This window comes from Penicillium odoratum (assembly GCF_028828045.1).
Source record: "Penicillium odoratum strain IBT 22623 chromosome Unknown utg000002l_segment0_segment0, whole genome shotgun sequence".
Lineage (NCBI taxonomy): Eukaryota > Fungi > Ascomycota > Eurotiomycetes > Eurotiales > Aspergillaceae > Penicillium > Penicillium odoratum.
Window position 1 is genome coordinate 3,124,529 of NW_026643144.1, and position 24,213 is coordinate 3,148,741.

Consider the following 24,213-nt stretch of genomic DNA (forward strand, 5'->3'; position numbering starts at 1 on the left):
GGGTCTATATACTTGTGGAGACAATATTGGAAACTTGGAACCAATGCCCATACATATTCTATTGATATTTTAGTTTCACCAGGAGCGTGCTGCGATGTACTGATTCGACGCAACACATCTAGATCGAAAACCACTCGTAAACGCTTACGTCGGATTGTTCACCGCGGCGTCTGCGAGTTCGATATGCGGATTTCAAAAATTGAGAAGGTGGAGACCACGCGGTATCCCATACCTTTGGGTCACTCAGGACACTGCCATTATTGAGCGTACCAAAACGGAAGTCCAATGGCTCAGCACCATCGTCTGACTCCGACGGCAGCCGCATATAGAAACGAACACTTTCAGGAACTTCCTCCTTGACATGGCTGATCAGCACCAGGGCTTGTTCATCCGAAAGACCCTTATAATGCATGTGACCTCGACCCGAGCCTAGGTTAGAATCGCCGTGGTCAATATAGTGTAGACATTTGTCGCGCTGAGAAGCAGACAAGCCCGAGAAGGGTTCATCAAGAACCACAATGTCTGGATTGTGAATGAGTGCTCGGATGAAAAGCACAATACGCTGCTGTGCAGTAGCAAGTTGGCCGAACGTGATATTGTCAGCGTATTCGATATCATAGTCCGCTGGGGTGAAAGACTTGTTGTTCCCGCTGGGACCGAGTTGAGGGAAGATATCGGTGTTGGTTGTAATAATAGGGGGCTTTTCCTCCGACGTGGCATTTGGATCCAGCTCAGCCTTGAAAAACCGCAGGACCGCGTTCACGTCAAGGTCTCGCTCATAGGTGAGCACTGGTTTGGATAAGAAAGTCTCCGCAAAAGCGGATTCAATAGCTTCTCGCACGGTTAATTGTCGAGGGAAGAATGCGTGAATCTCGGGAGATGAATGGCCGAGGCGGGACTGGAGCTCGAAGATGGAGATACCAGGTTTGCCCGATTCGGGAAGACGGGACCGACCGAACATTTTGAGGGGTTGAGCGTATGCTTGCGGGTGATCGGATGTAATGAGTGAGAGTAGAGTTGTCTTGCCAGACCCATTGGCACCGAGAATTGCCCAGCGCTGGCCTCGACGCACACGCCAATGCAGACCATCTTTGGTTTCTCCTTCCACCTTTTGAGTCCAATTACCCAGAACCACTTTCTCGCCATACTGGATACGAACTCCATCCATTTCAATTAGTGGCTCTCCTTTTAGTAAGGGTGAAATTTCCTTCCAATCAGGCTTCTGATTTCTAGTGGCAGTGAGGTCTCGGACCAATTGTTCATCAAGAGCACCCGACTTTAAATCTTTTTGAGCCTGGTTCAGAATAACTTTTCCCTTTGCGCCCTTAAAATCAACCGAGGCTTTTCCATCCGTGAGTTGCTTCCAGATCTCCAGCACTTTGCTAATCTCGGCCTGCGAGCCTTGCTGGACAACGTGGTGAGAGTTTCCCACTATAATTACATGGGTAATCCATTCCGGTACTGTATCCTGGGGGCGTAATGCCAAAACCAATCGAGGAGAAGACCTTTGAGCCAGACGATGGAGCAGACCGGAAATACTTCGAACGGTAGCCGGGTCCAGTCCCACTAGAGATTACAAGTCAGCCATAAAACCACCAGAGAAATAATTGTGAACGTACTAAAAGGCTCATCTAAAAGAAGTAGCTCGGGTTTTTTGAGGAGAGCTTCTGCGATGCGAGCGCGTCGAGTCTGACCATTGCTAAGGTTTGCAACTGGCATGTCCAGCAACTCCGATAGATGTAGATTGCTGATCACCTCTTGAATGAGCTGTTCATCGTGAATCGTTCCGTTCTCTTCCCCTTCCATGGGATTCAGCGACGTTTGCCCACGGAGAAACTGCTCCACTGTCCAGTCGGTCTCCTCCCGAAGGCTCTCATAGCGGGCACTCAAGTATGCGCCCCGGGTGCCACCAATGGTTCCCGAGCCTTCTCCGCTGAAACCAATATACCTAATTGCATTGTTCACATAGCGTAGCTGTGGATCTTTGGCGGCAAGTTCGTCTGTGAGAAGGTAGGGATACGATCGCGCATCAGGTGGAAGACAAATATGCTTGCCCCCGAGGACATCTAGTAGATCAGTCCGTCCGGATGTACCAATCACCGCCCAATGCTGCAAGGATTTGTCCTTTTTCCCCAAAGGTGATGTTTGAGAGGCGAGGGTGAAGTTGAAGTTTGGAAATAGAGGTGGATTAGTCGCGGCATTGTCTTCTGTCGGATACTGCCGGTAGAATGTGCCATCCTGGATTTGAATGAGTGGCGCAGATGATACCGAGCGAGCTCCACGAAAGAGGATAGGCCGTGGTCCCCGGGACCTCAGCGCCGTTCGAAGTAGCATCATCATTCACAGTTTGGCTTGAAGCTCTGGAGCTTCATGGAAACAAATCCGATTTCGGTGAAGTAATTACATAATCACTCCGCGTTTCTGCCCCAGGCATCTCGGTGTTTTCCCGAGGTTCGAATCATCCATGACAATCTAAGCTTCGCGACTGATGAAGAAATTCAAAGGATTGCGATTCTTGTGGCTCATCTGGACTTGATGATGCCTCCCTTCAGCTTATCTTCTCCGCGTTATCGCTTAATTCAAACTCAGGCTTTCAACGTCTTCATCTACCTGATCGGCCTTCGCCTCGTGAATGCGCTGACTGTTCGTACCTTTTTTCAACCAGATGAATTCTTTCAATCCCTTGAGCCGGCTTGGCAGATTGCATTTGGAGGAGACCAGGGTGCCTGGATAACGTGGGTGAGTGTAAGGGAGCCAAATTACGCGACTCGAATGCTGATACGGCTGGGATAGGAATGGCGACACCAACTTCGATCTTCACTACATCCTCTTCTCTTCGCGGCAACATACAAAATGACTGACTTCTTTTCGTCCGTTATTTGTATTCCATCTACGATCCGTGCCGAGCTCTTGATCGCCAGTCCGAAAACCACGCAGGCCGTGCTATCAGCAATCGGTGATTTCTATACCTGGAGACTTGCGAGTCGTATCTACGGCGAGGGCTCTCATAGCGCATGGGCAACGGTATGTGTCGCAAATCAGGCCGTTTAAATTCCGCAGGGGGGGGAGGGGGAACACTGGCTAATGGCTTGAAAGTTAATTACCACGATTATCAGTCCTTGGCAGTGGTTCTGCTCAACCAGAACCCTCTCAAATTGCCTAGAAACAACATTGACCATTGTTGCATTGAACCTATGGCCATGGCAATGGTCTTATTCTGTCACTAGTGATATCCTTCAGAACGGCAAGGAAGCACCTGAAGCTAATACCCCTCAACTACTTTTGAAGTATGACAAGATCAGTGCAAACTTTACTCAATTCACCGCTGACGCCTCTAACAGTCTCCGCCGATGTCTGTCGCTGGCGGCAGTTGCTTGTATTCTTCGTCCAACCAACGTTATAATATGGGTAGCCTTGGCCGGGGTCGTTTGGCTTCGAGGTTCCTGGGACCAGCGCAAGAATCTTGTACGCGAGGCTCTGCTTTGCGGGTCTGTCCCCGCCCTTTGAAAATGTATCTCGTGAGCTGACTTGTGTCATAGATCGATAATCTTGACTATTTCCGCCATGACAGACCGTCTATTTTACGGAGTTTGGACATTCCCTCCACTACGGTTCCTATACTTCAATATTGCCCAATCACTGGCGGTATTCTATGGGCGCAACAAATGGCATTATTATCTGACTGAGGGATATCCACTCATCTTGACCACCTTGGTTCCATTTGCTATTCCAGGTTTACATGTCGCTTTGACTTGTCGGGACTTTTCAGCTTCCAACCGAGCGCAGACTACCATTAAATTGCAATTGGCAATGGTCTGCATCTTGATGCCGTTTGTCCTCTCCCTTATTTCGCACAAGGAAGTCCGCTTCATCTACCCCTTACTACCATCCTTACACATCCTGGCTGCGCCTCGTTTGATGCAATTCTTCTGGCCAGCTCTGACCTCCAGCTCCCACACCCATACTCCGAAGCGGCTAATACTCATCTTCCTATTATTGGTCAACGGAACCATTGCGCTATACACATCTATATTTCATGCCTCAGGACCCATGAAGGTCCTTGATTACCTCCGACATCAGCATGAAACTCATTCATTGTCTCAGGATATGGTCTACCCTTCATCTTCAGTGCCCCCCGCGCCTGAAATCGGGATTACAGTCGGATTTTTAATGCCTTGTCACAGTACCCCATGGCGCTCCCACATGGTATATCCCTCTATTCACGCCTGGGCACTCTCTTGTGAGCCTCCAATCAGCCTCAATGAGACACAAAAGGCGACCTACCGCGACGAAGCTGACCAATTCTACGACGACCCGGATGCCTTCTTACGCCAAAATATGGCTGGGGGACTTCGACATCTACCCCGCCGACCAAGCTATGTGACTGGGCACCGAGTAATGACCAGCCCTTTCGAAAGTTCGATGCTCCATGAGTGGCCCGACTATCTCGTCTTCTTCGCTCAGCTCGAGCCCACCATGCGTCAGCTTATCCGAGGCTCTTCTTATGGCGAATGTTCGCGTATCTGGAACACCGCTTGGCACGACGACTGGCGACGCCGCGGCGACATTGTGGTCTGGTGCTTGGACCCCGCTGAGCAGGATTCATGGCGCTCACAGATACAGCATCGCGCACAGGAAAGCCGGGACCGTCAATTCGAACGCATCCTGACCGCGATTAAAAAAAACGCAAGCCCTCAACAAAAACGTGCATGGAAATCTCTTATTCCAGGCTCTCTTCCGTGGTCTTCATCCCCTTCGTCGTTCTCATTTGCGTCGCTGCGGCGCACTGCTCATTCACTCTTCTCTCGGCCCTCGACCCCTTGGCCATGGGGTAAACGCTCTGTTATGGATGCCTTTTTAGCCAAATTTCAGCGGAAAAATACCAGTTTCCGGGATTTAATACCGTCCTGGCCAGAATGGTTAGGCGGCCCGCTTAAGAGGAAGATCAGTAAACGAGAGCGTGAGCTATGGTCATGATCTCCCAGGCTGCTCCAACCGGCTGATATAACTTACAAAACTTGATCAGGCATAGGGGCGAAAGTGCCGTATAGACTGTCTACCAACTGTTAGTGTTATAATAATGCGCAACTTGTAGATATCCCGCTGGGGCTAATACTTTGCTTATAGAGTGAGATGTGGATTATTGTAGATGCACTGACTCATCCTTCATCGCCCAGTCTGTCAATCTTGCTTGATACTTACTATCACATATGGTGATTCCCTGCGAAGTCGTGCTGACGGTGATGACCTCTTGACAAAGCTGAGGCTCCTAGCTGAAGTTGTCTTGCTTCATTCTCCCGGATCATGCACATGTGCTCGTCCGGTGCCAGTGAGTCCCAGGTTTAATCCATGAAGCCTCTTCATTATTAGAGGCTAGATCAAAAATATCTAATAAGTAAATACATTACGTACTATTACGTTATATTCGACCAACACATATTTGCTCAATTAGACTGGTATCATGTATTGTGCGCCACTAGACTCTTAGGTATGAATTGACACCGAATCAATCAGATGTGAACGATGACTTGTGAATCTTCAGCGGATTCGATTCCACAGAACAATAGCAAATATTGTAATAATAACTTTCAAAGGTTTCATCAAATGTTGAAATCGCCATAAAAAACGCACAGTGCCTTACTATGGCCCTCCATGCAATAGTGCATTACCGTTGCTTGGCGCCCATTTGGGACATATTTTGCCATCTGCTGCACATCTGAGGTCCGAGGCAAGTACAAAGCCATGTGCTGAGTAAATGCCGCGTATTCCTTATAAAGAGTTGCCAGAGAATATGGCTCCATGGTACGCAGATTGAATACTTCATCCGAACGATATCCAGGACCTATCCATGATTAGAAACAGATATTTATATTCAACGGAAAAAGACAAAGTCTTACCTCCCCATGGTGGGCTTGCAAAGATGATACTGTAAGGAGCAAGGTCTTTGAGTTGGTTCTTAAGGATCTCGAAGCAGTCACCTTCGAACCAAGTGATCTTATTATCCACGCCGTAGATCTTTGCGTTGTGCTTGGCGCATTGCAGAACAGCCGGATTCTTCTCAATTGCATACACTCGTTTCCATCTCCCGGATTTGGCAAATGCAATAGTATTACCACCTGCGCCTGCAAAAGCATCGACCAAGATACTGCGGTCAGCAGGAGCTGACTTGGCTAGATCAGAAGCTATTTTACTAGTCTCCACATTAGTAGCGTTCTCTAAGTATGTATTCAAAGCTTTGTTCACTTACTTGGCAACAGGTTCTGGTGTTACTCCAAACCAAGCATCGTCTGTAAGCCAGATTCCCTCGTCGTACTTTGAGAAAATGCGGTATCGTTGAGACCAATAACTGTAAAATAAGTCAGCTAGAGTACGGGGATAAACAGAGGATGGATAGGGGAGGAGTATTACTTCTGAATATCCCACGGGACCTCATGGAGATTCTCATAATGGTGCACCTCTGGTGGTGCCTCCAAGTCCTCCATGACAAAGGTCCAATACGAGAGTAAGTCTTCGCGATAACCACGATAAAGGATAAGGAGGGTGTTTGTGACGTTTGCACCTGGACGGGGCCAGCTTGCCCGCGACAGCTTCACACAGCTTGTACTGTATACAACTCTAAGCACACTCCCTTGATTTATTTACTAGAACAGATAGCCTTCATGTTCGGGGCTCTCAATCGTTTTATTGGCCGGCTTGACGGCGAGCCCAGCCAAAACCCTCGGAATGGACCAAGTGACAACGCCTTCGGATTTCAAGTGCTTCGCAACAAAGACCCCGAGCTACCTCTGGAGCCTTGGTTTGATTTTATTGTGGGAATAAACGGTCATCCGATTGTATGGAGTTAATAAACCAAAAATTTCCGATGATCTTGCTAAATCATCCCTCCAGGAAGACCCAGACCCAAACCTCTTTGCGACGGAAGTCCGCAATTGCGCCGGCACAAACTTGACCCTGGAAGTCTGGAGTGCCAAGGTACGTGTACAAAGTTCATGTTTGTTTTTTGGAAGGAATTATCTAGCTAAATCAGAATCCTCTACGCAGGGCCAACGGACTCATACCTTCAACGTGCCGGTTCCCTCAAATCCATCCCTCGGCCTAGCGCTACAGCTGGCCCCTTTGAACTCCACCCAAAATATCTGGCATGTGCTTGCAATTCCCTCTTCACTGAGCCCTGCCTTCCGCGCAGGACTGCTTCCTCATTCAGACTACATTATTGGAACCCCAAGCGGGACACTGCGCGGGGAATCTGCGCTTGGGGAGCTAGTGGAGGACCACCTCGATCGCAGCCTGATATTATGGGTCTATAATAGCGAATTTGATGTCGTTCGGGAAGTAGAGCTTGTTCCAACTCGTGGCTGGGGTGGTGAAGGCGCCGTTGGTGCCGAATTAGGATACGGTGCCCTGCACCGACTCCCCGTCGGGCTGGGAGAGGAGGTGGAAGGACCTGGTGAAGTTGTTTTTGAGACACGTGAGAATGAAAATTCCTCACAAATGCCTGATCCTGTTGGCCCCGGTGTAACCGCTGGCGCCGCTGGTAACTTCTTAGTGCCGGCAAACATGGCATCTATCCCTCCCCTCGCGGCCCCCACACAAGTGACTTCTCCAGATGGGAGATCACCTTCGAACCGTCGAGGCAAATTGCGCCATGGTGCGTCGACAAACATTGCGTTTGATGATTACTTTGCCGAGGGTGAACAGAAGAGCCGAGAGCAGGACTTTGCGCCTTCACGGAAGGGGACCCCTCTTCCACCACCCCCTAAAGCCGGTGTATCACCTCCTACAGTAGCTCCGGTGTCTGCAGCAGAGGAACCTGTGGAGGGATCGCCTGGGCCGACGCAACTGTCATAATCAATCCACCCTTGGAGATGTGTGCCGCTGAGATTGATGTATAGGATCATGTCGGTTTAGTAATGTCACCAACTACATCAATTACATTTTTCTAGAAACACGAACAGTCGTGTATACTAGTACCTTCCCTTTTTAATCAAGAGATGACGTGTGGAACATGGCTGCATTGAATTTTGATTATGTATAGGACGAGAAGGTTTCCATGCAGTCACACATCGATTATGTACATTTATATAGTTAAACGTATGCAGGAAAGTAAACACAAAACGTCAACTTTCATAAAAGAAGAAAAAGACAAGTGAAATTTTGGTGATGCAAGCAAAATTAGATAAACACCTCTTACAGTATCACCAACACTTGAAGGAAACATTGGTCATAGACTCCGCGTTGGACCAAGTTGCAGGCTAAAGTTGGCGGGCCGCCGATCTCCCGCCTCACCACCTTTCAACGCGACCACTTCTAGCTAATCTTTCCTCATCCTCCGCGCAATCTGAAGGATTTTTGCAAAAAATGTCCTCCCGAATGCCAGACCGGTCAGGAACAAGGCACGACCGCTCACGCTCCCCAAACTTCAGGCGCAATCCCCGTGACAGAGAATGGCGCGACCGCCAGGATTCCGATCGGAGTCGCAACGACGATCGACAGCCAAACCGAAATATGCGTGACCAGATGCGTATCAACCAGCTACAAGAGGATGAGCAGGTGCGAGAATGGGTGGCACAGGAAGACGTCTTCGTGCTGAAACAAGCCAAGAAGAAGGCTGAGATTCGGGTGAAGGACGGTCGCGCAAAGCCGATCGACTGGCTGACTGTGACACTTCGTGTGATCGATCCTACGCGCGACCCACTGGACGACGAGATCGCAGACTCGGAGCTAGATGTGGTGGACCCAGACGGTGTCTTTGAGGGGTTATCGGAGTCTCAACTGCTGGAGCTAGAACATGACATCGAGACGTTTGTGAAATTGGAGACAAATGCGCGAAATCGAGATTACTGGCAGGTATGGAACACCCCCTATTTTCCCGCTATGTATTGAGCTGACCATGTTCTATAGACCATGCAAGTCATCTGTCGAGATCGTCTGAAAACTAATGCGTCGGAGGGTCGGGCCTTGAACTCTGTCGCCGCTGACATCAATCGACTGCTGAGCCCGAAAACATACGAACAATTGCAAAACCTGGAGGTACAAGTGAAGCGAAAGCTGAACTCAAATGAACCTATCGACACAGATTACTGGGAGGAGCTGCTCCGCAGCCTGACGGTCTGGAAGGCACGTGCAAGATTGAGAAATGTGTACCAGTCAGTCATCGAGGAACGTGTTCGTGAGTTACGGAAGCAGCAGAAAGAAGAGGCCGAGTTGATCCGGGAAAAATTGGCGCCTCTTGCACCGGTTATTACTGGGAATGAAAACCTGGTAGACTCAGCCGAGTACACGGGACTGGATCCTGACCCGTTACTCCAAGTGCGCGCAGAAGACAAAAGCCTCGAAATCATGGATGAGTCCCTGTTCCTTAGACACGTAGCCCGCGAGCGTCAGAAGATCATTCGAATGGGATTCGTTCCTCTCCGGCAGCGATCGGCCGAAAAGCAGAGCACAGCTATCATCAACCCCGAGTCATCTAGCATGGCTGCCCCTGCCGTGTCCAGCCGCTTCTCGTCCCTCCCCAACGACGATTTTTCACAAGCGACCAAAGCGCTGTACGAGCGGGAACTGGCCAAGGGAGTGAGTGAGAATGAAGAGATCTTCACTGGCGAAGAAGCCGTGAGCACGGCGGCACAACCTCAATGGGCGAGCAAGTACCGACCTCGCAAGCCTCGGTACTTCAACCGGGTCCAGATGGGCTATGAATGGAATAAATACAATCAAACCCATTACGACCATGACAACCCACCACCCAAGGTTGTACAAGGTTACAAATTCAACATCTTCTACCCTGACCTCATCGATAAGGCCAAAGCGCCGACGTATCGGATTGAGCGGGAAAATGGCCGCAAGCGTGGTCAATCATTCGCCGAGGCTGGCGAGGAGGACACCTGTCTGATTAGATTCATGGCAGGTCCCCCTTACGAAGACATCGCTTTTCGGATTGTCGACAAGGAATGGGACTATAGTGCGAAGCGTGAGCGTGGGTTCAAAAGCACATTTGACAAGGTATGTTTTATCCAACACCTTAACGAATCGAGTCTTATTCTTTTAAATACAGGGTATTCTGCAACTCCATTTCCAATTCAAGAGAGTAAGTGACCTAGATCTTGTATCATTCTGCTAGCACGCAAGACCGCTAACATGTGAACTCAGATTTATTACCGAAAGTAACATATGCACGACTTTTCCCGCATGGATTTGTGGGTCGAGATGGATAGCGAGTTTGGGTTGTATCGCGAACTAGGACCAGGGAATATATGCCTGGTTATTAGTCGTTGTTAACCTCCAATTCAAACCTTTCGTGAATGTCTTATCAAGAGGTTCTATAAGAGTGCTTCCAGCCATCCGTCATCGTATTAGCCGGACCCCTACCAGAATTCCGATCGCGGGGGATGAATCGCAACATTTTAAAAGAGATTATCCATTGTTCTGGTTCTTCTTTTTGATTTAGAATATTACTAGTAGCCATCCAAGTTCCAAGATTGCCTATATGTACTAAATCTAGAGGAATGGATACTGACCGCCCAGTTGGCGGTGAAGCCCGAAAAATTTACTGCTGCTCCTTTGCATTGCATGTTCGACTCTGAATCGCACTCAAAATGAAGCGCAAGACAGATGAGACAGGCTCCCAGGCCAATGGACTTCCTGAGTCCAAGAAGCGTGCACTCTCCAGTGAAGAAGCCATCGCACGCTTTCGCGATGGTTTGTTCGAAGCTAAGGAGCAGCAGAAGTACACCGACGAATATGCAAAGTCGAGCCCGTGTGTTCTACAAATCTCAAATAGCTTTCCAAGACCTAGAGCTGACCAATTCGACCCATTTAGCTACTACCATGGAGTCATTCACGAATTGATCGAACCCTCGTTGCTGCGATCAGTCCGTGAGGAGATTCAAGCGCAGGTGGACTTCACCGAGAAGGAGACCGACATCTATAAAATTTTCCAGTCAGGCGACCTGGCCAACCTGGATGGTCTCGACGACAAATCGCTAGCCAAGCTGCCGTATCTTCTGAAGCTCCGTGATGCTATGTACTCGGCTCGATTTCGGGAATACTTGTCTGCCGTGACCGGTTCGGGCAAGCTCAGCGGTCGCAAGACCGACATGGCCATCAATGTCTACACTGAAGGGTGTCACCTTCTGTGCCACGACGATGTCATCGGCAGTCGACGAGTGAGCTATATCCTCTATCTGACCGACCCCGATACCCCCTGGCAAGCGGAGTGGGGTGGTGCCCTGCGTCTCTACCCGACCAAAACAGAGAAGGACGCCAAGGGTGAAGCGGTCACGATTCCTAGCCCCGATTACAGTCTCTCCATTCCTCCGGCATTCAACCAACTCAGCTTTTTCACCGTGCAGCCGGGCGAGAGCTTCCACGATGTCGAGGAAGTGTACCACCACGGCGAAGGGGAGGACAAGTCCAAGAAGCGCGTGCGTATGGCCATCAGCGGATGGTTCCATATTCCCCAAGAGGGCGAGGACGGCTATGAGGAAGGTCTTGAAGAGAAACTCGCTGAACGCAGCAGTTTGGCCCAGCTTCAAGGTCGAGGCGATATCTACGATCTGCCTCAACCTCAACCGGTATCATGGGAAGAGCCCGAGGTTAAGGGCAAGGGTAAGGGTAAAATGGAAGAAGAAAACGAGGGCAATGAGTTTAATGAGACCGATTTGGAATTCCTTGTGCAGTATCTCGCGCCGTCATACCTGACACCCGATATTGCCGAGGAGATGTCCGACGCTTTCGCCAGCGAATCCTCACTCAGCCTTGAGAGCTTCCTCAACGAGAAATTTGCTTCCCGTATCAGTGCCTATATTGAGGATCAGGAGAGACAAACCCTGCCCGCCTCTTCGGAAGAAATTGAAAAGCAGACCGAGTGGACCGTGGCTCGACCGCCGCACAAGCATCGGTACCTGTACCAGGAACCATCGGCAGATGATACATCCAACCCCATCAAGGAATTGCTGAATGTGGTCTTCCCATCACAGGCATTCCGGAAATGGCTATCTCTGATCACCGGTGTAGACCACCTCCAGAGCCATAATTTCCTTGCCCGCCGTTTCCGTCGCGGCGCCGACTACACACTGGCCAGTGGCTATAGTGGTGAGGAGCCACGGCTGGAGTTTACTCTCGGCCTGACTCCTACCATTGGATGGGAGAAGCAAGAAGACAATGCAGAGGAATCTGATGATGATAATGAAAATGGAGAGCCACCGTCTTCATCAAAGGCTCAGGAGAAGGTCGAGAGCGCGGCCGCCGAGCACCCGTCCGTGGGTGGTTATGAAATCTATATGGCTGGTGACGATGATGAAGAAGAGGATGAAGATGAAGAAAACGCAGACCAGGTGCTTCGAAAGAAGACCAAGGCCGACCCTGCTATCTACCGATCTGCCGGTGCCGACGAGGATGATGGAATTCTCTTCAGCACCCAGGCAGGATGGAACCGACTCAGCATTGTACTGCGTGACAGTGGTACCTTGAAGTTCGTCAAGTATGTCAGTGCAGCAGCTAAGGGAGATCGATGGGATATCACCGCAGATATCGGAGTGGAGTTTGAAGAAGATGACGATGATGACGAGATGGAAGATGAGGAATAGTAACTCTTGTCTCTAGTAAATATTGATGACTAGAACATGGAACTTCCTATTCTTTCCTCGTGATATGTCATAAAGTGGTTGTAAGAACATTTGAACTCATTAAGTCTATTAAGCTTATGTTTGTTCCGGGGACTAGCGAGATCCCGCGGAGCAAAATCGGAGCTTCTGGTTTACCCGCAACTTTTGAACTTGGATAGAACAAAAGTTTCATTATACAACAGCACCTTGGCAATTGGCCCCCAATAGACATCGGAGTATGCTCTTACGATAGACATCATCTCCTTGAACTAATTATCATGGCTCAACAACCCGACGGGGATGCCTTGGTCTCTTCCCCATGGACAAGATCCCTACTCGTGAGTTATGCCATCGCCGTTTTGACGAACCTCTCCTGCTTACTACTTTCGCTTCATAGTCCGGTGCTGTCGCTGGTCTCACAGTGGACTGCTCCCTATACCCCCTTGACACAATCAAGACCCGACTCCAAAAAGCACGCGACCCCAGCGCACCTCAAGTTCCCCGCCCATCCCTCCGCCAAGCCATCCGCGGTATCTACGCCGGCCTTCCCTCTGTTCTATTTGGCTCTGCTCCTTCGGCAGCCTCATTCTTTATCGTCTACGATGGCGTAAAACGCTCCCTTCTCCCTCCAGGCTCCACCGACACTCCCTCCCGTGCTCATACCATCTTTACCCACTCCATCGCCTCCTCGCTAGGTGAAATCGCCGCTTGCGCCGTGCGGGTGCCCACAGAAGTTATCAAGCAGCGCGCACAGGCCGGTCTCTTCGGTGGCTCAAGTCTCCTCGCCCTACAAGATATTCTATCCCTGCGCCATGCGGCTCCAAAATGCGCCACGACCCAGCCTCCTGCCGCCGGGACCAACGCGTCTGTTAGTTCTGGCCCTACAAATCAACTGTCGATGAAACGGGGATATGGACAGGTTGTCCGGGAGTTGTACCGTGGCGCAGGAATCACCATTGCCCGTGAAATTCCCTTTACTGTCCTTCAATTCACGATGTGGGAATCCATGAAGGAGGCTTACGCGAAGCGATACCTTCGGCCTGCGTCTTCGGCTGCGAATCCCAAGTCCTTGGCCGAGACTCAGATCCCGGCGTCCACGAGTGCCATGTTCGGCAGCGTTGCTGGTGCTATTGCGGCGGGTCTAACCACCCCGTTGGATGTGATTAAAACCCGTGTCATGTTGACCCGTCGTGAGGACGGTGGGAATGCCCCGGTGCGGGTCAAAGACATTATCCGTGGAATTGCGCAGGAGGGCCCAGGTGCATTCTGGCGTGGAATTGGGCCAAGAGTAGCATGGATTGGCATTGGGGGTGCGGTGTTCTTGGGTAGTTACCAGTGGGCATCCAATACACTAGAGGGGAGAAGAGAACAGGAACGGGACTAAGATATGTACTTGGCTGCCGTCATTGCGATCTGCAGGTTCGCGGGCCTATGTATAGTATTCTTGTGTAATATAAACTCGGCATGTAGATAACATTTGAATCGTGTATCAAGTATCATTGATCATCAGCGCACGGTGATTGAACTTATGGAAGAACCATAGTTAGGCACTACTCAAGTGCTGTCTAGATATTGAGCTAGAAATGGATTACACAAGTGTGATATCCATGAAGGGCACTTGTGCCCAGGCAGGATAAGACGTCAACTGTTGGTAATAAAACGTGAGTAACCCTATCTAACTAGTATGGAAAGTTGTAGTCCTGTAGATTAGGCTGCAAAACCATAGCATCATATACATCACTGGTCCATGGCATATTGACGCCCTGCCGACCATGCTCGTTCACAAAATATCCACGACCCTCACCCTCCCAAATGAGAGGGCGTTGGGCTTCATCAACTGAACTTTGATACGAGTCATAGACTGACTGTTTCACATCTACTGACTTAGCCTGATTTTGCATCATCCAGACAATTGTCGAGATTGCGTAACGACCCCAAATCTCCGACCAGGAGTGAAGACTGGGACCTCCACGTGGCTGGTGATTGGGTCCATAGAGCGTGAAGAGATTGGGGTATCCAAGGATTGTCAGGCCCAAGTAAGAGCGAGCACCGTCCTTATGCCATGTCTGGTCGAGTGTGACTCCGTTGAGCCCACGAAACTCAACAGGGTAGAGGAAGCTTGTGGGCTTGAAGCCACACCCGAGCACAACCAGGTCCAGCGGCCGGTGCACTCCATCCTTCGTCATAATACCATCCTCAACGAAGCGTTCGATAGGCTCCGTAACGAGATCAACATTGTCCTGCATGATTGTGTCGTAGTATCCGTTGTCGACTACCAGCCGGTGTACCAGTGGGGCGTATTTTGGGATCAATTTGGCCATCAGCTCCGGATCTCCCTTGACCTTGCCCCGTGAGCCCCTTGCGTATAGTGTCGTTACGTTCATTGACCTGACCTCCTTTAGCCTGCCAGTCTGGATCTGCCACTTGGAGTGGTGGCAGCTGTAATCCGCGAACGAAGGCTGCATATAGGAACCAGTTTCGGTAGTAGGGCATTTTGTTGAATAGCCAGTGCATTTACGGGGCCATGCGAAGTACTACTTCTGAGATAGACGATACCGCAAAAATCCTCAATAGTATGCTCGAGGCGTGGAAACAAAGGAATCCCTTTTTACGTTCCGGAATCAAGGGAAGAGAAAAATTGTTTAAAATTCGACACCGAGTTCTTTACTGCAACTCTATAGTTTGATCAATCAAAAACCAATTTTGGACCATATTATTCTGGGAAACCTGCTCACTCTCAGGAAGGCTCGGTTGGAGGTATGTAGACATGCAGCCTGGGAATCCATCGAACTTGGCGGACTCCTTGCAGGGGATTTCTTCATTATCAGGTAGTACTCAATCTATAAACGAGAAGGGTGTTACGAGATGATTAAGCTAACTGGGCTAGTATCCTGCTTGACGCTTTCTTGCTCGCTGTCCGTATCTCCAGCACCATCATAATTTTATCTCGGCATACAACAGAAACAGACCACTACCATGGCATTATTAATACTGCGAAGGAAACATTACGCGCTCTTCGAGAAGCTCTTCCATCTCAGTTTCTAGATCTCGGTAGCCATCTGACCTTGATATTCTTCCGAGCAGCACAATCTGTTGTTCATGAAAAGAGCGGATTAGGAATGAAACTCAGTCTGGACTTTAAGTCCAAGGTTTTATGCTAATAAATTTCACTTCCTGAATATTTCCAAGAAATGTGTTTATATCACAGTTCTAGGAATCGCATGCCTCTGTGTATTGAACATGTGTAATCTTCAGACAATCCGAGTTCAAAGTGAGGATTTATGCCAGTAATATTACAATATTATCAGATTCATTGCCAAGTAAGAAATTGGATGTTCATTTCGAGACCTTCCCACCATTGTTGACGTGGGCGTATTCCCTAGAAATCTACTGGTGATATCATAGTCAAAGAGAAACAAAACAATATAAATTTTTGAAATTCAAAAATGAAAAGGAACGGTAGACGACTAGGATATGGCTACAGTGTTGGCAGGACTAGCTACACCTCCTGTTACGCACAAAGGCATACTTGATATGAAAAAGGAATAGCGTTGTTGCTGGTGACACTCTTCACTAAGTGTCTCAAGGTCAAAATACTCGCCTACGAGGAAAGTGTCAGTGAAATCAAGATTGCAGACAAAAATAAGTTTCTTACCTAGTGGCATACCCCACCCAGCATCATAATCTCATGGCTTATGTATCCTTTCATACCTTTCTCTGAATTTGGGTTTTTGCCCCCTTCAAGGCACTCCCAGCCTGGAGAGTCGCTGGCGCATGCACTGAAACCAGCATCCCAGAGCCACTTCAAGGTTTTGAGAGATGTCTCAACTCCAACCCATGCTTGTGGACTTGAACCCCACTTTTCTCTCGCTTCCAACGTCATCGCCTCATATCCCACTCGCCAGCCAGACCTTACGAACAAGATGTCGCCTTGCTTAAGTTCCACGCTCTGATCTTTGGCACATTCCATGAGCTCTTCATATGTTATCGGGTGAGCGCTTATAACGTCAAATGGCCTCTCTTGCTTCAGACGCCATCGGTGGTAGTCAATTAGCACACCGCGTCCCACAATGCCTTGCTTTGCCCTTGCTGGAGTCTGTCAGTATCTGGAACGTTACTAATAAAATGTGGTATTAGGTGTTACCCACCGTGTATTCCTAAGATTGTTGTGCGGTCTTCATTCGTGCCCGATATCTGGGGTTGCTTGATCCCATTGTACCACAACCTTTCGCGATAATAGCCCAGATGGCGCAGTCCATCCCACTGGGTTGAGATCTATGAGCCCAATTAACGTAAGTCAACCAATGCTGTCCCGGTCGATTCTGTGCACTTACTTGGGTATTAAAGGCCACTTCATTATCGTGTACAGAGCGTGGCGCTTTCCAGATGATTTTATGCGCCAACCCCTGCCGGCCGTGGCTCGGCTTCCCGAGGTAATCAATGGGCAAATCAAGGCCGATTCGACGACCAGTACGAATCTCCAGAGCTGTCTCGATGGTTCTCTCCGGTGTCAGAAGGTTTCGCGTCCCTAGCTGGTCATGAGGTCCGTACAAGCCCCACGCTGACCATAGAGGGTCTCCTTCACGAAGGGGTAAATCCTCGAATCTTGGGCGAGTCATGTTATTATGAGTTGAAGGTTGGGGTCACAATTATGGAAATTTCATATCATGGGGCCATGTCTCAACGACTTTATCACCTATCGGAAACCCCGCACTTAGTCCCTACACAATGTCCGGATATTTGAGATGAGAAATCGAATTCCTGCCGAGGCAGACAAAATAGTGTTATTATTGAAAACACATTGGCGATTTCATCCGGGCTATCTGTTGTTTAAACCGAACAGCTCTGGAGTTGGAGCCTTTTAAGCAAATACTCTTTCCCTTTGAAGTATAAAAAAAATCTCGATCCTTGACTTCCACATTGCACCTTTTGAATCCCGTTCAATAACACAAGTTGGGTTGGCGGGCCTCCCGGCTATGTGAACCCAAACAAAAATGCTGCAGCCATCAGCATGGAGATGGTAGTCGGTCTGATGATTTCTACCCGTCGGCCAGAAACACAAGGGGATTCATTAACATTCGGTAGCGGAGATCTATATTATCCTGCGTGGCGAATTGGAGGGTTACGATGCCAACGGGTATATTACAAGAGCCGGTCCGCTTGACTGCATGTACATTCCCGCCGGTGTTTCCCACGGCGGACGAAATTGTGGCACAGAGGATTGCGACCTGATTTGGGTGCACGATGGCATCGAAAAGATTGGCACTTCCACCTACATCATTGAAGGGGAACAGCCCGACAAACCCCAGGTAGATGAGATCACGATTATTCCATTTGCCGACTTGGAGCCCAACTACTCTTTGCCCCGGGCCAAAGAAATCGAGTTCATGCGTTGGGTGGTCAACTGGGTTGGTGGACCGGAAGAATTCGACAACTTCAACTCTTCTACGGCTATGACCAGCAGATAGGTAGCAATCGGGGTGACTATACTGGAGCCAGGGCAAAAGTCTGTTCCTTGTCGCCTCAAGGAGGCAGGGCTCTACTTGGTCATACGAGGAAAGGCTCTTTTGAACTTGGGTGAGGGGAACAGTGAGCTCTCCAAGTTAGATGCAGCCTACATTGCAGCTGGTCAGACGCACAGCGTTCGTAATCATGGAGAAGTGACTTTGTATCTCATGTAGGTACATGAGCGGCCTCAGCCTTCAGGCACAACCGAATACATTGGTGTCAACTAGACAGGAGGAGATTACAAGAGAAATGCGAAATGGCCTTTGAAACGCTGAACATATGCATTGGAATCATTATATTCATGACGATTTATGACGAGAATAGTTCTCAGAAGTGAATAACATGCCAACTTGAAGGTTCCACGCTTGTTTGGGTGACAACGGTACATCCATGGATATTCCGGTCTCAATTCCTAAGGCATCGGAAATTTGCCAATTCACGGGATTTTTTCGATTCTCGGGCATTGGAAAGGAAATCAACATTGGCGTCACATCTGGTTGAGCTTTAGATTATTGTTGGATTTTACTCTCTTTTCTCAGCTTTGTAAAACTCCGAGCACTCCCCCCTATTCTTACCTATAGACCATAAGTCGACGAAACCTGCCATATCAATCTGCCATTCCCATCATACTGATCCACGTCATCAAACATTGGTATATCACTCTCACCCAACACAGATATAGGAAATCTTCGCAATGCCGACTGCTATTGTTACTGGAGGCTCACGGGGAATTGGGCGTGGAATTGCTCTTCGCCTAGCAGAGGATGGATTCGACATGGTGATAAACGATATTGCCCACCAGAAAGAAGCAATCGATAGTCTAGTCCAAGAGATCCAAGGAATGGGCAAACGTGCCCATGGTGTTGTTGGCGACGTAAGTATCCAGGCTGACGTCGAGAATATCGTGAACCAGGTAGTCAGCCTATTCGGTCAACTGGATGTCATGGTTGCCAATGCGGGCGTCTTGGAGGTGACACCCTTGCTAGAAATGACCCCAGAAATTTGGGACAGAGTACAGCAATCAATGTTCGCGGTGTTTATCATTGCTACACGGTGGCCGCGAAACAAATGATCAAACAAGGAACCAAGGGCAAGCTGATCGGTGCATGTTCAATCTCAGGCTATCGGCCTAGTGGTAAAGCGCCAGCATACTTCACCAGTAAAAGGGCAGTGCGTGGTTTAACTCAGACTGCTGCCATGGAGTTCGGGAAATACGGAATCAATGTCAACGCCTACTGTCCCGGGTCTGTGAAGACCGACATGTCACTTGTATTTGCTGAGCGGCTCGCCAAAGAGCAGGGACTGACAGGTGTTGAGGAGGTATATAAAGCATCCTCGCACCGAAAAAATGCTCTTGAGCGGGAACTCTTTCCAGAAGATATTGCAGGGCTCGTTAGCTTTTTCGCTAGCAACAACTCGAACGTCATGACTGGACAAACTCTTATTTGTGATGGTGGTAAGTGTTAATACTCTGGAAGTGATGTGGATCATATCTAATGGGTCTCCTACTCGACAGGAATGATGTATTCTTGAGCCATTTTTATCCAGATTTTGATGATTTGCACGCAACTTTGGATATCTGGGTACAATCTATAGATTGAATCGTTTATTCTAAGGAATTTTTAATCAATGTTACATTGGTGCTATTCATATACTGTCAAGGTTGCTCTCCAAAGTCTTACAACATTTGAATATTGAAGAAAAGAAGTCAGTGTAAATTGTACGAAAATGAGTCAAATTCGAATTAAGATGTAATTAGATAAGTATTTTATGCTTATTTTGGAACATCCATTGAATTTAGGTATCTACATACGTAAATGTAACCCTGCCCTGAAGGTATTGACAGGTAATTGCTAGGTTAGAATAGGAGCAGCCTTATTGCCTAATAACTCAGGCACCATATCCACAACTCTCGGCTGAGTAAGCCGGGAACATAACATCCTGAATCTATGAATCTCTTGATCTTCAAATATTCGGTCAACACCTTGCGAGGCAGCTTTGTTGATGGATACCTTACCTCATCCGGCACAAAATAGGATTCTTTCCGGGAGCCGGTCTTACATATATCCTACATCAGGATCATTGACCCCGGGAATATCGTCATTGACAGCGATTTTTCCGATTCTGAAATTCCGATCATTCCTAGCTTCTTCTCACGGGCCACGGCCTCACGGCCTCATGGTCTAGCCCGGTATGATCTGGAGATAGTTGTTTTAGGCCGATGAAATAAAGTCGAGAGTTATATTGGATCAAGACACGTGCGAGCTGAGAAAATCAATTAAAGGAAGCCAATATCTCACACCAGAAAGTACACCATGAAACAAATCGATGAAGCAATCTCTTCTGGGGGATCAGGGCGACCTGGAGTCGACAGGTCCTTTATCGAAGGCGCACTCAAAAGCTCGCATGTAAATGCTCTCCGTCTCGCCCTTTATCAATTAACCGGCGATGTGCAGCTAGGCCAGATGGAGGTGACCAAGGAAGCCATACGTGGTGGTGCCATGCTAGACTACGTTCTCGGTCCAGAGGATGAAGCAATTGTGCAAAGCAAAGCCGCGGAATACTTGACATCAACCCAAGTGCCCGGAGTGTCAGGCTTGCATGTGCCATCTCTCAAGCATGCCCAGGGTTTGATGAAGACCTTTCGTGGAGAGGAGCTCACCAAGGCCGAGATTCCTTTAGGCTACGAGGAGCTCTCATTTCAAGCCTTTTCCCGTGAGGTCAAGTGGTCGAAGAAGCCGAGCCCAGAGACCCTTGAGAATTTCCAGGTTGTCATCATCGGTAGCGGCATCAATGGTATTTCTGCCGCTGTGAGCCTCGGCCGGCTGGGCATCAATTAGACTCTTGTGGATCGACAAGCCGACATTGGAGGAACATGGATGCAGAACACCTATCCAGAGGCGCGTGTTGACACCCTTGGCTTCTCATTTCAGTACGAATTTGAAAGCGGTTACCATTGGACTGAGATATATCCTTCAGCACCGGAACTGCGTGGGTATTTGGACCATGTGGCCACCAAATATGGCGTCAAGCGGCGCTGTATGTTCAACCTTGAAGTTATTCGGGCAGAGTGGGATGATTCGTGCGCAACCTGGACTTTGACACTTCAACTACCGGACAGAAGTATCGAGTTCATCACGGCAAATGCAATTATTAGTGCAGTCGGTTTGTTTTCGACCGTAAATCTCCCTGACTTCCCCGGAATTCAAGACTTCAAGGGCCACGTCTTTCACAAAACTCAATGGGACCATTCCATCAATCACAGGGGATTGAGAGCGGCTGTAATTGGCAACGGATCTAGTGGTGCTCAGCTTATCCCCGGGCTGGGGAAAGTGTCTGAGCATCTCACTATATTCTAACGGACGCTACAATGGATCGCTCCGTATTCCGACTACCGGTCTTTGCGACATAAAGATTTCAAAACATATGCGTTTGTATGATCTTATGTCGGCAGACCATATCAAATGACAACTTCTCAAGATCTTCTAGCCCCAAAGACTCGAGTGGTACACCCAGTTGGATTACAGGTCGTTCGACCAGGGCCTCTCTAGGGGTCAAGTGCGGCGGTACTCCAGTTGCGATAGTTATACTGCAAGATAGGTTCCATATTAGCTCACAATTCCTGAGTAAAACTAATATCAAGTCGCGTTGAGTTCACCTTCGATCCAACGTGCAGGCAACCCAGAAGATCCGCTCCTCTTTGCTTATCTCATCGCCACGAGTTGAAAGCATTTGCCTATGTGTCTCAAGGCAATAATATGAGTGAATTGCCGTTCCTACAAGAAGACTGGCAGCAGCAAGATTTCTTTTGATTTGCATATAAAGAGCCTAAAACGAACGTCAGGCATTCCAATGGGGCTACGTTACGCGTCTATAAGAGTGGTTTCCATACCATCCCAACGAGGCATTGAACTTTCCAAATATTGTTTGGAGCAAGTATAATTGAATCGAGATTGTTTTCAGCGTACTCGAAATATTGATGGCCAGTTTTGACATCGACGTGAGACTCGGCCTGATCTGCAAGGCTCAACGCAAAGATGACATGCAAGCTTGCCCACCAGCAAAATGGAGGATTGAAACCTTTGTAGACCCTTTCAATAGTTGCCACGCATTCTGTCTCGTCGTATATCGGAAACAATCGGTTGAGCGTATCGAAATAATATCTAGCCATAGCAAATGCCTTTGTCCGTTTTGGTAATGATTCTCTGCCAGGAGGTGTTCGAAGGGGAAGACCCTTGACAACAACATCAGACATTAAATCAACCGAATTAAATCTGGCCAGATTCTGGACATAAATAAAGTTCTCATGATAGTCGGGTATATAATTGCTGGTAATACGCCAACGAAGAACTTGGTTTGCCAGGGACAGAATTAGCAGGTGCACCGACGACACTGCCGTGGGCACTGTTTGGGAACCACAAGATTGGCGTCAAGAGGATTATATTATACTTGGAATCACGTATAGGAATATGATCTGAGAGTTAGCTCTGTACGAGAAGGGCCTCTTATTTTCATTCCGAAGACTGTCCTTTGTCGAATTTTACGGAATACGCGGAACATCCAGATGTCATTTTTACATAGTGTGGGGTAACCCAGAAGGGGCTTTTCTCTCGTATCATATTGGAGAATCTATCATTTGATTTCAAGTACGAGCTCAGAAAGATTCGTCATGTACATATGGATTCATTGGATGGTCAAGACTAGAATTGGTTCGTGGGGTTGCCACGCTCTGTGGTAAAATGCAAAAGGTTCATACTTAAGCCAAGTTGAGCTTTCTCTTAGATAGAGCAATTTAGAAGACGTCTTCGGTGTCAAGTAAATTGAAACTAGCTTTTAAAAATTCAATCTGCCTAGTTCGCGGTCTGACGGTAGAGGGTACGCATATGTTCAATGCTGATCATCTGCTGGAATCCTAGAACACGTCCATCGAGGTACTTGAAGATAGTCTCAGCATCGGCGCAATATTGATTAACCACGAGGGTTTCGTTGCGGCGGATCCAAGTGTAATACTGCTGTCCGTATGCATGAATCAAGGACTCGTGCGTGCCTTGCTCAGTGCGAATCCATATCTTCCACTTGTAGGGAGACAAGATTCGACTCTCAGGGTCGACCCAGTGCGCCACCTCTTCCACGCCAGAGCTTGTAGGGTCCTCCAGAAAGATTTGCCGGTCGCCTATATTGATCATGGCTGATGACATACCGCGACCAATATCTCTCCGCATGAGATACCAGGTAAATCCTTCACTGAAAGCGTGCTTCCAATGCAAACCACGACCGGACATAAAGAGCGTTCGATCAGCTACTTTCCCATGCTGTTTGATACGTTCATGGATGCCAAAGCCGTCCTTGATCACCAATGCCTTGCCATGCACTTCGATGGTTCCGCTGACTCGTGTGTGTACAATGTAGCCTGCTTTGGCCACCGGAGTTTTGGCATCCTCAAAGCGGCCGCAGTGATAGAAAGCCGGGTTATCTGGGTGAAAAGAACATTCAACTTCACTCCAGCATGATCGCCAGAGACAAGCCACTCTGGAGGAGCGCCCCAATGAATTCGGCCTCCAAGCTCCCACTTTCACGTCTTGCTCAGTCTCCGTCCATTTGATTGAACCCGGAGAAAAGTAGTCCTCGATATTCTGTCCTTTGTTGACTGTCGAGCAATTGGGATGCATGAATTTCTTCTCATTATCGGAGAACTTGCCATAGATCACAAGAATCTGACAGACATCACCCGAATTGACTGCCTCATCTCCTTGTTGCTGGTATATAATGGGCCAGAGATGGATGTCTTCTCCTTTTTCAGCTTTTGCGCGAATCACAAAACCATAATCATTGAAGAGTTCTCCCTCATAATTATTGCTTTGGATTTTTCTCTCCACTTCGAGGGGAATGGGACCCGCGTGGGCGCAATAAATGGTTTGATTTTCTTCTGCCATCTCCAAAGGCTGAACAGGCCGGTGTTGCAGACAGATTTAGGAAAGATATTGCATTTGAAGAGCAATCGAGGTCCTCGCAGTAATACTCCATGGATGTAAATCATTACTTATATGCCATGTGGAGATTGCCAATAAGAACACTTCTAGCAACTAGCGGCATGCCATCAATC

At 48.5% G+C, this 24,213-nt stretch overlaps 13 protein-coding genes across 13 annotated transcripts; 8 read left to right on the top strand and 5 right to left on the bottom strand.

The window, feature by feature from the left end:
• Window positions 1–118: 118 nt before the first annotated feature.
• Window positions 119–2,334, bottom strand: N7520_003218 (putative ABC transporter; the record flags this gene model as incomplete). The annotated part of the gene is made up of 2 exons (XM_057137153.1): window positions 119–1,566; window positions 1,620–2,334. 2 exons carry the CDS (start codon window positions 2,332–2,334, stop codon window positions 119–121), a joined length of 2,163 nt encoding a protein of 720 aa, XP_056999839.1.
• A 204-nt stretch (window positions 2,335–2,538) lies between these two features.
• Window positions 2,539–4,977, top strand: N7520_003219 (uncharacterized protein; the record flags this gene model as incomplete). The annotated part of the gene is made up of 5 exons (XM_057137154.1): window positions 2,539–2,739; window positions 2,794–3,024; window positions 3,097–3,287; window positions 3,342–3,488; window positions 3,540–4,977. The coding sequence occupies 5 exons, from the start codon at window positions 2,539–2,541 to the stop codon at window positions 4,975–4,977; spliced, it is 2,208 nt and encodes a 735-aa protein (XP_056999840.1).
• A 623-nt stretch (window positions 4,978–5,600) lies between these two features.
• On the bottom strand, window positions 5,601–6,482 carry N7520_003220 (RNA methyltransferase; the record flags this gene model as incomplete). Its single annotated transcript, XM_057137155.1, has 4 exons — window positions 5,601–5,842; window positions 5,898–6,190; window positions 6,248–6,346; window positions 6,409–6,482. 4 exons carry the CDS (start codon window positions 6,480–6,482, stop codon window positions 5,601–5,603), a joined length of 708 nt encoding a protein of 235 aa, XP_056999841.1.
• A 177-nt stretch (window positions 6,483–6,659) lies between these two features.
• Window positions 6,660–7,848, top strand: N7520_003221 (uncharacterized protein; the record flags this gene model as incomplete). The annotated part of the gene is made up of 3 exons (XM_057137156.1): window positions 6,660–6,833; window positions 6,889–6,972; window positions 7,042–7,848. The coding sequence occupies 3 exons, from the start codon at window positions 6,660–6,662 to the stop codon at window positions 7,846–7,848; spliced, it is 1,065 nt and encodes a 354-aa protein (XP_056999842.1).
• Window positions 7,849–8,358: 510 nt separating this feature from the next.
• Window positions 8,359–10,164, top strand: N7520_003222 (uncharacterized protein; the record flags this gene model as incomplete). Its single annotated transcript, XM_057137157.1, has 4 exons — window positions 8,359–8,847; window positions 8,902–9,999; window positions 10,052–10,084; window positions 10,147–10,164. The coding sequence occupies 4 exons, from the start codon at window positions 8,359–8,361 to the stop codon at window positions 10,162–10,164; spliced, it is 1,638 nt and encodes a 545-aa protein (XP_056999843.1).
• Window positions 10,165–10,592: 428 nt separating this feature from the next.
• On the top strand, window positions 10,593–12,584 carry N7520_003223 (oxidative DNA demethylase; the record flags this gene model as incomplete). The annotated part of the gene is made up of 1 exon (XM_057137158.1): window positions 10,593–12,584. The coding sequence occupies one exon, from the start codon at window positions 10,593–10,595 to the stop codon at window positions 12,582–12,584; it is 1,992 nt and encodes a 663-aa protein (XP_056999844.1).
• A 296-nt stretch (window positions 12,585–12,880) lies between these two features.
• Window positions 12,881–13,986, top strand: N7520_003224 (S-adenosylmethionine mitochondrial carrier protein; the record flags this gene model as incomplete). Its single annotated transcript, XM_057137159.1, has 2 exons — window positions 12,881–12,940; window positions 13,000–13,986. 2 exons carry the CDS (start codon window positions 12,881–12,883, stop codon window positions 13,984–13,986), a joined length of 1,047 nt encoding a protein of 348 aa, XP_056999845.1.
• Window positions 13,987–14,281: 295 nt separating this feature from the next.
• N7520_003225 (FAD/NAD(P)-binding domain-containing protein) lies at window positions 14,282–15,067 on the bottom strand (the record flags this gene model as incomplete). The annotated part of the gene is made up of 1 exon (XM_057137160.1): window positions 14,282–15,067. One exon carries the CDS (start codon window positions 15,065–15,067, stop codon window positions 14,282–14,284), a length of 786 nt encoding a protein of 261 aa, XP_056999846.1.
• A 1,002-nt stretch (window positions 15,068–16,069) lies between these two features.
• Window positions 16,070–17,221, bottom strand: N7520_003226 (uncharacterized protein; the record flags this gene model as incomplete). Its single annotated transcript, XM_057137161.1, has 4 exons — window positions 16,070–16,287; window positions 16,314–16,691; window positions 16,751–16,877; window positions 16,937–17,221. The coding sequence occupies 4 exons, from the start codon at window positions 17,219–17,221 to the stop codon at window positions 16,070–16,072; spliced, it is 1,008 nt and encodes a 335-aa protein (XP_056999847.1).
• A 392-nt stretch (window positions 17,222–17,613) lies between these two features.
• On the top strand, window positions 17,614–18,070 carry N7520_003227 (uncharacterized protein; the record flags this gene model as incomplete). The annotated part of the gene is made up of 2 exons (XM_057137162.1): window positions 17,614–17,629; window positions 17,688–18,070. The coding sequence occupies 2 exons, from the start codon at window positions 17,614–17,616 to the stop codon at window positions 18,068–18,070; spliced, it is 399 nt and encodes a 132-aa protein (XP_056999848.1).
• A 734-nt stretch (window positions 18,071–18,804) lies between these two features.
• Window positions 18,805–19,577, top strand: N7520_003228 (uncharacterized protein; the record flags this gene model as incomplete). The annotated part of the gene is made up of 2 exons (XM_057137163.1): window positions 18,805–19,163; window positions 19,244–19,577. The coding sequence occupies 2 exons, from the start codon at window positions 18,805–18,807 to the stop codon at window positions 19,575–19,577; spliced, it is 693 nt and encodes a 230-aa protein (XP_056999849.1).
• Window positions 19,578–20,425: 848 nt separating this feature from the next.
• N7520_003229 (flavin-containing monooxygenase) lies at window positions 20,426–21,469 on the top strand (the record flags this gene model as incomplete). The annotated part of the gene is made up of 2 exons (XM_057137164.1): window positions 20,426–20,906; window positions 20,970–21,469. 2 exons carry the CDS (start codon window positions 20,426–20,428, stop codon window positions 21,467–21,469), a joined length of 981 nt encoding a protein of 326 aa, XP_056999850.1.
• Window positions 21,470–22,960: 1,491 nt separating this feature from the next.
• On the bottom strand, window positions 22,961–24,043 carry N7520_003230 (uncharacterized protein; the record flags this gene model as incomplete). The annotated part of the gene is made up of 1 exon (XM_057137165.1): window positions 22,961–24,043. One exon carries the CDS (start codon window positions 24,041–24,043, stop codon window positions 22,961–22,963), a length of 1,083 nt encoding a protein of 360 aa, XP_056999851.1.
• Window positions 24,044–24,213: the final 170 nt, after the last annotated feature.